Here is an 11,285-nt window from a genome sequence, read left to right as displayed (position 1 = left end):
TTTTTTATCATACATGTATTTATTATGCTGTAAAAAGCAACACTATCTGATTTCATTTAAAATAAAATGTTTCCCAATTTCAGAATACTTAACAATTTATAGTTTGAAGATTAGATCCACTTTGGGAGATGTTGAAAGCAAATACATTCATAGCTGTGTAATCTCCAGGAAGAATCCAGATCCGTTAACAGCTCATTCATTTCCCTGCCAGACAGACCACAGAAGCAAAAGCGAATCCAACTCTGCAGCTACAGGCAGTGTGGGGCAGCAGTGGGGACAGCATATCACCAAAGATGAGACCATTAGAACCAAGACCAATAAAAACAACAATGTATACAAAGCTTTATATTAACACGACCATCCAAAGCTCCCAGGATACAGAAAAAGCACATATGATCCTAAAGCTAAAACAAAAAGATCTTTGGAGTTTACTGATGGCAGCAGTAAACAAGCATTCAACAAGCATTTAAATAAAATGTACTCATTATTACCAGCCAGTAGCAAACAGCCAGAGCACCTGGCACAAAGTCTTAGATAACATCTTGGGGAAATAATGGCACACTTAACTAAACCACAAAGAATTTTACAAAGCAGTTTGGATCTGAGAAAAGAAGAAAACTCTCTTTGTTCCCAAATAATAGTTAGAACTTCATTATTAGATAAAAGCCTCAAAATCACTCATTGGTAATCTTAAACCACACAACTGAACCACCTTAATGTTTCATTTTAATCACAGACAGCAAGCTGCTATTTAGGCAGTTATCCTTGTTGATTTCAATTAAAATATGTCTACCCCAATACCTGTGGGGATAATGCTGCTCCTGTACAGCGTCTTGCAAATACAACCTGTTTGAATGGCTTGATAAGATCCATGGGGCAGGAACACAGTGGTGCCCACCTTCCTTTCTCCCCACAGATGCTGGAACACAGGAGCCGCCTTTGTGCCTGAGCAGCTAAGGAACACTGGCGTGGTTTCACCAAGGGAGGTGCCATCTAGGGATTGGGAGGGCAGTGGCAAAAGCTACTGACTTAGACTAAAAGCAAAAGTCAAAGCACCAGGGGACTGCTGGAGTGAGTAACAGTGCCATTGGGCATAATAAAGCTTGGAAGCAGCAGTCTATGCTGATTGGGAGGCAGGGGGGGAATTGCCACATTAATGTGGTAACAACTAGCATTCATGTAGTTGAGAATTCTGCTCATTTCACTAAACAGCTTCAAAGAAGTCCATGTATACACATGTATGGACAGAATGCTTAATGTCAGAAATCCTCACTGACATACCTCTTTATTTCTTTGAGGTTATGATAAGATACAATGTATGTGCATTTACTAGAAAATTTTGTTCTTCAGTTCTGAAGCCCCTTTTACCTACTTTCTAAATGAATCATGAATTAACTCCCTAAGACAAATGATGGGTCTCAATTTAAAATGGATTGGCTTTTTCTCATTATTGAACTATAGAACCCATAAAAAATTATACGATAGAGAATGAGAAAAAATCGGGAGTGATCCAGTGGTCTTCCCGAAGAGGACAAAAATCTTGATGCAGACTTTTAATGGCAGATTTAAAAACAAATGTTATTTGTAGCAGTTCCCTTAAAGTCAGAATAACTTTGGTAGCTTAGAGCATTTCTGAATTTGTCTTTGTCTAGGAGCTGAAAAATAACTTTTTAAAGAGCTGTAGTGGCACATGCCTTTGTTTTTTTCAGAACAAATGAATTGGACTAATTTATCGTTAGTAATTTGTTTCTGGTTCGTCCTCTATACAAATGGCAAAGTACTAGCTCTGATGCCAGAAATGTCAGGCATTTTCTGACTTACTGTGGAAACATGAAAACTGCATAGTATGCCAGCACTCACTTTCCCAGCCAGAGGGAAGAGGCAGACAGCTAAAGTCTGAGAAGAGAGGCTGGACTAAGGGGATATCAAAAAAGAAAAAATGTTCAACAGTATTATAACTATATTCACACATATGTTTTGGTTACCAAACATATCTTAAACAGATTCCCTGATACAGTCTAATCAGAATTGGCCTATCCTACTAACAGCTGTTAACTATTTTAGAGTCACATCATGAAGCGAGGGTGATGGGAGACATTTTAAACACTCAACCATATTGTTGCATAATTGTTGTTCAACACTCAAAACTAAATCTATATTTGAAGTCTTCAAAGTCACACTGTTTGCTTCTGAAGACAGCCTTGACCCCTTTGGACAGACTGTACAACAGAGCTTAATGTATAAGTGTGTATCAGCAAATCATCACCATGAATTGAAAGTTCACAAAACACACAAATGAATCATGAAGACCACACACTTAAGCTAGCATTGGTAACTATTTCTTTTACATCAAATTATACAGTGCACGAGGTAAATATTGCTCACATTATGGAGGGAGATTGTTTTATTTCTATTTTTTCCCAAAGAGATCAGATTTGTCCTGTGCGCACAATGAAGAAAACTCCGGTAACACTGAAATGACAAATGTAAAATATACATCACTACCAGATAGAAATACACATGTTCTTCATAATCATTTTCCACAATTAAATAGGTAAGTGATTTAAATCTTGGGATTTAAGACCATTATAACAATCCATCAAGATTCTTATGGACTGTTTGGTTTTCTTTTCCATTGTCGGAGTCTCCTTGAGGTGTGTACTGGACTTGGTATTCCTGGAGGATTTTGAATACATCGTGGTGTCCAAAGTGCAGTGCTTCATCCATGGGAGTGTTATTCCACCTAAACAAGTGGCACAGTATGGACAGGGTCATTAGGTAATTTCTACATGAAGATGATCATCCAACATCCCTAGGTTTTAATATAGGTTAAACAGCCACCCAGGTTTAATCACTTTAGCAATATTATAAGTAAAATTCGTTAGCAGAAATGCAGAAAGGAATTTATAATTTAAAAACTGATCTCACAGACAATTTGGGATATGAGGATGAAGAGAAAAATATCTCTATGAGAGGAACCGGTTTACATATCCAAGTGCTTGTGGAGGGACCTTTATAAGGAAAGTCCTAGTTTTGACAGACAAAATAGACACCTCAAAGGTTCCTGAAAAGTTCAAAGGACTTATTTTTAAATAAATGTTCCAGTCAATTCAAACATCACAATAAATATCAGAAGTCTAGAAATAACCATAACTCTATGAGGGCTTAACCATGTACTGGAGGAACAAGACTGACCCAGAGAAAGTGACATTTCCATCACCTTCAGTAGGATGGGAAGTGTGGGCTCACCTACACCTCTACCCAAACAGAAGACTCAGTTTCCCTTCTTTATTAAGTGTGCTGGGGCTGTGCTGTGAAGAGCAAGGTAGATAAAGATTCCAGGATATGAAGAAATGAAGAAGAGATAGCACTGCCTAATCGGCAGAGACAGCACTGTGAGGCTCACACCGCAGCACAGGGCAGGGATGAGTCTGAGTTCCAGATACTGCACAAGTGAGGAGGCCCTCTCCTTCCCTCTCTACTTGTGTCAAGAACTTCTCAGAGGCTGCCATGTCCTGCTCTGTGGGCTCATGGGCCACTCTCTCCACTTTGCTTCTGTTTCCTTCTTTCCTTTGCTTTATTACTGGTCACATTATGAAACCAAAAGTGTTTAAAACTGTCTCATTTTTAAACATTTTTGGTAACCTGTTCTTAAATATTTTAAAATACTTTTTTAGTTATACATGGACACAATATCTTTATTTTGTTTGTTTATTTTTATGTGGTGCTGAGGATTGAACCCAGTGCCTCATACGGGTGAGCACTCACTTTCCCAGCCAGAGGGAAAGCCACTGAGCCACAACCCCAGCCCTGTTCTTAATTTTTTAAATCAGGTAAGTAACACTTTACAGGTATCTTTTGTGTTTCTCAAAAAACAGCTGGACTAATGGTTTTTTACTTCTGTACAGGCCTTCCTTAGTTGAGGGAGACAGTGGCTCTACAGAGGGACTTTTCAGTCATCTTCAACAGCATGTGATTATGTGGGCTTTCTAAGAATTGAATGCCACCATAAGTTACCTTTTTATAACTCTTTTCCCATGAAACAATGAAGAATAATCAACTTCAAAGAATATACTAATTTCACTCAAGCCTAGTTTATAATTTTAGATGATACTGATTCTTAGGAAATGAAGAAAAATAATTGTTTTGGGTCTATAACTTCCATCCTAAAATCTGTTAGTTTTTGAGGGGTGGGGTTAGGCTGAATAGTTAACTTAGCTAACTTGCCCCTCAAGACGGGCTCTTTTACTTCTGCATTCTTAGAGGCCAACTTGGGGAGGGGTTCAAATATATAAAAACACAGTAAATATTTCTAGCATATACTAGTGTTTACTAGGAATTATAAACACAGGGGAAATATTCTTTTGGTTTCTTCCTCTATAAAGAGCTGAGAAGGGTATTACATTTGGGGATAAATGGGAGAATTGTCACCCTAACTTGAGATTTTGGTATACTGCCATAAATAGTCCTCGTGTTATTTAAATAATTATAGGAGTAAAGTTCGATAAGCAGATGTGTTACCACACTCGCACACTGTTCAGACACTAACATAACTTCTCATTTCTTACAAGCTGAACCAATGAGATCCAGGCCCTAATTTTTTAAAAGTAGATATAGCTTAGTAAACACATTTAATACCTAGAGAGTAATCAACTTGCTCTAAACTTAATGCAGTAACTCCCATTCCTCAGACATGAAATCCACAGTCCTAATACATAGCAAAACTCTAAATCAAATATTTCTTACTCATGTTATTCTAACCCTTTATTCTCAATACTCACTGACTCATCTGCTCTACTCCAATAAATAACATCAAGTATTGTGAGTGCACAGTTTACTATACATGGTCATGCCCTGGGCTCTTATCCCTGCATTGCTCACTTTGTGGACAGCATTTGCCACAGGAAGGATAGCAGTTTGCCATGTGGACCAGGAGGGAGAGGAAAGGACCAGAAAACATCCCAGGCAAATTCTTCCTACTATAGATTGAATGCTGATCTTTTCCCCAAAATCATTCAACTTCCACAAAGCCTGCTAAAGCTTTCTACCCAAATCTCAGACTTTCAGCAAACTCCAATGTATTCATTATAGAGTTCTTTTTCAGAAGCTTTCTTACATATTCTTCATATGCCCCTCAAGATGGGCTCTTTTACTTCTGCATTCTTATATGTGTATCCTGTCTCCCCTGTGTAGTTAAAAGCCCTCTGAGGACAGAATTTCTATTTTCTCTTTCCAAACACAAAGAACCTTCTTCTTCATGTAGTGTGTGGACTGATAGTCAAGGCTGAAATTTTCTAATAAGAATACCATTCTTAGATAAGAAATAGGATATGGGAGATCAGATAACCCATCTAGCAGAAACAAGGTTTTGTCTGTTGCCTCTGGAAAAACACCACAGCAGATTCAAATGCCTTAGTGGCTTTACATATACCATCACTTAAATGCTGTAGTCCTGTATAATCAAATACTGACTTTCCCATTACGGTAAAAGGTATGTAAGTGCTTACCTGTCCTTGGGGAAGGGATTTACTTTGCAAGCTTCCAGCAAAAATTTAACGACTTCAACATGACCTACTCCCCCCCCCCCAAAAAAAAGAAAACAGATATTAGTATTGAGAAGAAGTTAACTCTGGGGAAAATAATAATAAATGACTGGCTTATGTATTACCCTCTGCAGCAGCTACATGAAGTGCTGTTCTGGAATCATAATCCCGCTGTTCCATATCCATGGCTGACAAAGCAAATCTGAAAATGCATAAGCATAGCTATTCAGTATATATAAAACAAATTCAGTTCACACTGTAACATTCACTCTATAAATTTAACCTCAGGGCCATCCTTTGCCAGGCTCATTAATGTTAACTAGAGTCCCTGTTCACTCAGTCAGTACCCAGGTGTCCTGGGAAATGCCACCTCACCTCGTCCTTATCTTTGCTATTTGGAGCTAAGATGAAATATTAACCATCTCTCACAGAATTAAGTTTTATCATGCTATTATTCAAATTCCAGAAGAAAGACACACCTATACCAAATTTTATGTCTCAACAGGGCAAGAAGCTAATAGTAAAGTTGTATGTCTTCACAGAGATTCCCATTCTTTAATCTGATACTTTACATTCTACAATTTATGAGTACTGACTGGACTTTGAAACAAATGTAGGAATTAAGCCTATACATCTTTCCATTTAAAGGTCAGTTGCAACTGTATACAAGAGACTTTATATTAAGTATTTGGTGGTAGATGGCCTTTCCGATCCTGATGATTTACAGGACACCAGATTCCCCATCTTTGTCCCATGCCCCCACCAGAGATGGGGAGTGAATGTGGAATGAGGAGGTACTGTCCAATAATGGTAAACCCCTAATATTAATTAGCCAGGTTAGTTGGATAAGTTACCATTTGGGAATGCAGATATCTAGGCTTTTCTAAAAGGTGGAAAAGAACGAGACTGGGCTGCAGGCCTAAAGCAATGAACATGGGGTTTAATAAAAATTTTGTTTGGGTTGTTTTTATTAGAGGGAAATGGAAGTGAGACCTTAGCCTTGATGCTAGGCTGCTAACCTATCGTCAACTTCACAATAATGCAAAACCACATGCTAATCCACCTAGACAACGTACCTTCGAAGGGCAGATACATCTCCAGTGTATGCAGCAAACAAAAGGTTTATCACTGACTTTACCTGTGAAGAAAAGAAAGTTCAGACACTCACAGGAAAAGACAAACCCACAGTGTTCAACTGTCACTGGTTATTTCCATGTGCTTGGAATACTTCAGCTGGATCACTCGCAAAAGGTTATCGAGTACACTTCTATAACCAAATGTACACATGTGTGGTATTTGCTTCTTTTAACAGTATTATGAAGGAAGATTCAATAATAAAGATAAGGTTCATGAGGGAAGGAATGAAATGATACCAGTTGGCACAAGAGTAGAAGCTCACAATCTGCTATTTGGGGCAACTGAAAATGCTTTAGCACTCTTCTCATTTAGCATGTCTCAGTTCTGTGAGCAAGTTTGTATACTGATAAAAGTCATCACATGATTAAAAACTAAATCATGCTATTTTTAAGTATCTAATCCCTGCCAGCAATAACATTCCTCTCCACTAACTGGATTCTTTGCAAATCTTCAAAGACAAAACTCAGTATTTATCATCTTAAACTTAGGAATAGGGCTGTACTTCACTGGAGTTTTTGTTTCCCTGCCCATCAGGTACTATTTAGAGCATTTAGAGAACCCATAAAACTGCTTAAAAGGTGGATTAACTCAGCAATGTTGATGAAAAACTACACTACTGGTCATACAATTTGTTGGTAAATATTTAATAAATTTCCAGGTTGTCTTGTGCTTTATAACCTCAACATTTGTATTAATGACCCAACTAACATTAGACGCAATGGTAGGAAATGAAAACTCAATGGGAGGGATGGAAAGTAACCTAGTTCTCCACAAACAACCTAGTTCTGGAGCTGTGCTTCAAGATCTTAAACTGGACATTCTATTTGTGTTATGGCCTCCCACAACCTGTAAATTTTTAAAAACTAACAAACTGACCAGTATTTTCTAAGCCTGTTTTGTAGCAAAACTAGTCTGCAAGATGCCCCATGAAGATAAGGGTCCTGTGATCAGATATATCCTTAAAATATTAAATCTCCTTGGGAGATTCATGAACATATGAGAGGCCTTGCAGAGTTCTGAATACAGGAACTACCTGAGCTGTATACCTCCAAAATAACACTATCAGCCATTAGTGTTGGTATCCTTTAAAAACTAATACTCCTTCAGTCCATTAACTTCCCTTCCTGCCATTCTTTACTACTGTTGCCCATCCTGTCCCCTGAAGTCAGTCCCTCTGAACAGTCCAGACAATGTTCTATATGGAGGTGGGAGAAAGTTACATCCAGAATACTCTTTAATATATAAGCATCCCCCACCATCCCATTTCTAGTCATCTAACTCTTATACCTCAAATTGATACATTTTAGGGAAAGGAGGTAAACATGCACATAGCCTTTTTTAAAGTCTGGGTAACTCTGATATGCTCTTTTGGGTTATGCACCATTTTTTTTTAGGTGCTCTTGGCATCTTTTTTAGTGGTATCAGTTCTAAATCCTTTCTCAGAATTCCCCTTGTGCTCTTTGGCTACAGAGTGCTGCTTAACTACCAGAGACAATTCATACTTCCCACTGGTCTCTCATTGCTAGTTCACAATTATTTTTTCATTAGTTTCCTTTATACTTTATTCAGGTCTTTAACACCAGAGGCCACTCATAAAACAGTGATGACCCTGAATACTTTATTGGGGGAAAAAAACACCTCTCATCTCTTCCCTCATTTTTATGCAGAGTACTTACTTAATACCTATTCTTTTTCCCTCTGTGCCTCAAACCAAAAAGTTATCCATCCTTCCTCACTGCCAAGATCTGCTTCTTTACCGGTTCCTTCATAGTCTTCCAGACCTCCTAACTGTGTTCCCTTAACACCTTTGTTTCTAGCTTCTCCAACCTCTTTCTTCACTGGTTCCCTTATGTCTGCCTTAATGCAGACACAGCACCCCATTTTGAAAAACTAACACTTGACCCTCTTATTCCCTTTATCAGTGCATATTTTTGCAAGTATTTTATACTTTTGAATTCCCTGAAAATTATCTTCGTATTCACTGTTGCCTCTGAACAGTACTCTAAGAAGTTCCAGCAGCTTCCTAAATCCTGATTCCTCTTGTCCTCCTCACACTCCCCACTCTCTCAGGACTTTTCTCCCAAGACACTGCTCCTCCTGCTGGCTCCTTTGCACATCCCCTGCCCACTTTCCACTGTCTAATTATACTTCAAGTCAGTCTCCATCTTTCTTGGTTTTCAACATAATGTCCCTCAAATGTTTCATATGTACCTCTGGGCAGAATGACTTTTCAATCTAGATCTTTAATCACTGTACCCTAAACACCAACCCTATAGCTCTACTTGATTGCCACACTGAAACTTCAAACTCAAAAACAGTAACAATATTGACAGCTGCCCACTCTCGTTCCAGAAGTCTGCATCTACCTGTCTACTTGACATTACCTTCAGGTATTTCAGGGGTGTCTCAGAACTTGATTTGTTTTACCTTCCCTGACTTCCAGTCAGCTCTTCCAGAATCTCCCATTTAGGGATGACACTGTAATTCATGCAGTTGCTCATTCTAATGCCCCAGAAGTCACCCAAGACTGCTGCATTTAAGTCCTCCACAGCCATTTAAGTCCTACCCAGCCAGCTTCTTCCCACCAAGGTATCCAGGGAAGAAGGAAGCCTTCTTCACTCAGAGATAAGGAGCAGATTGCTTCTGCCCAGAAACAATTACTAATTCACACAAGTCCACCACACAGACCCTGAGAATACTCCTCGTGTTCCTTCTCTCATAACCACATCTAGCTCATCAACAAATCCTCCCACCACTTCTCACTACCTCTCTCTACTGCTGTAGGTCTATCTGAGCTACAAGCTTGCTTCACCTAGAGGGATGGGACAGTCTCCCAACTGTTCCTCCTATTTAATGCTAACATAGGAATCTCATGAAAACATCGAGGTACTTGCTGTGACTGTCTATCAGACCAAGAATTAAATTCCAACTCTCAAGCATGGCTTGCATATCCAAATGCTCTGCTCCCCAGTTACACTGCACATCTGGTTCCCTACCATTTCTTCTTGCTGGGTTTCAGGTCCTCAGCACATAGGTGGTATCAAATCTCCCAAAGTATCAAATCCCTCCATTCAGGTTTTATCTAATGTTATCCTGTAGACTGAAACACCCGCTTTCCATCACTCCTTATCCCTTACTTTGTTAACTCTCTCCATGGAAATTGTCACATAATATTCTCTTTTGTTCATTAAATATGAGCTCTTATCTTTCTCATTAAATATAAACTCTATGTGGGCAGAGATTTTCTATTCTTTCTCTACCGTAATCCCAGTGCCTTCCACATGTATGCACGACCATTAAATATCTATAGACTAATTAAGTGAATATTCTCTCCCAAAGTATCAAATATTCAGTTTGTTACCACTTTTTGGGTATTAAGAGTATGATCATTATCAATCACTTCAACTTCTCCATCTTCATGTATTATATTACCAGATTTATTCAATCCTTCTACCTGATGCCTCTGCTTCTCTAATCCTTCCACTTCCCAAAAGCTTTCCACATATTTCTAATCATCTTCTCAAAGCATTGCTTTGATCACAGAAGGTTTCTAAGTAGGGGAGCGTCAAGAAAACTCAAAATCATTTGTGACACAATTTAAATTCTTTAGTCTTGCATTCAAATTTCTTCAGGCTAATTTTTTTTCTCTTAACCTTGACAGAGTAAAATAGGTCTTACTGCCCTTGTTGTGTCTTGATGTCTGCACTCTTCTCTCCTTTTAAAAACTCCCAGATTCCCAAATTCTTACCTACCCTCCAAGGCTAGCATGAAATGCCCTTTCTTGCTGCCAGACCTCCCCAGGCCAAATCATCCCAGCATTCATTTTCCACATAGCTTATTGCCAATTGCTCACACAGTGCCCTGGCAGCACATGTCAGGATAGAGTCATCAGTTAGACACTCCTGTCCCACCACAACCCTGAATATAACTTCTGCCCCTTTTAAGCCAGACAGTCATGCTATTCCCTGAAAGCTCCCTTTCTCTCCTCATTTCTCAATGAAATGTTATTCTTATCTCAACTCTGTGAATGCTAATCTCTTAAATCAGAAGTAATCTCCTTTGATAGGAATGTTAATCAGTACAACCATCATGGAAAACAGTACAGAGGGGGAAGAAAAACAGTATAGAGGTGACTCAATATTTTAAAAATAGAACTACCACAGAATCCAGCTACACCACTCCTGGGTATATATCCAAAGGAAATGAAATAGGTATACAAAAGAGACACCTGCACACCAGTGTTTATGGCCAAAATATGGGATTGGTCTAGGTGCTCATCCACAGATGAATAGAGAGAAAATGGTACATATACACAATGAAGTATTATTCAGAGTATCATCAGTCTTCATAAGGAAGAATAAAATCCTGTTGTTTGTAGGAAAAGGAATGGAACCAGAAGTCATCAAGCTAAGTGAAAAAAGCCAGACACAGAAAGACAAGTATCTCGTGTTTTCTCTTGTATAGGGGTGTGGGGGAGAACTGAAAGTAGAAGAGGGACTATTAAGGACAAGGAAGGAGGCCAGGGAAAGGAAGAGGAGGATGAGAGAAGTTAAAATTGGGGCAGGTAGACCTGATCAATACACAATATATGCATGTATAGAACTG

The 11,285-nt window shown here is 38.8% G+C and overlaps 1 protein-coding gene across 2 annotated transcripts in view; it reads right to left on the bottom strand.

Moving 5' to 3' along the window:
* Gls (glutaminase) overlaps positions 1–11,285 on the bottom strand; it is a 76,655-nt gene continuing 65,370 nt past the window's right edge. Inside the window, exons 15-18 of one of the 2 annotated variants that reach the window (XM_005324368.5) lie at positions 6,620–6,681; positions 5,669–5,745; positions 5,508–5,571; positions 1–2,743 (exon numbers count right to left, since the gene is read on the bottom strand). In XM_005324368.5, the coding sequence (XP_005324425.1) occupies positions 2,587–2,743; positions 5,508–5,571; positions 5,669–5,745; positions 6,620–6,681 (360 nt within the window). In that variant the 3' untranslated portion in view covers positions 1–2,586. The remainder of the gene's footprint in view (positions 2,744–5,507; positions 5,572–5,668; positions 5,746–6,619; positions 6,682–11,285) is intronic. The other variant, XM_078017758.1, reaches the window with a different exon arrangement.

This window comes from Ictidomys tridecemlineatus, chromosome 7, assembly GCF_052094955.1.
Source record: "Ictidomys tridecemlineatus isolate mIctTri1 chromosome 7, mIctTri1.hap1, whole genome shotgun sequence".
In the NCBI taxonomy this organism is placed as follows: Eukaryota; Metazoa; Chordata; class Mammalia; order Rodentia; family Sciuridae; genus Ictidomys; species Ictidomys tridecemlineatus.
This window is presented reverse-complemented; position numbering and strand designations above follow the sequence as displayed.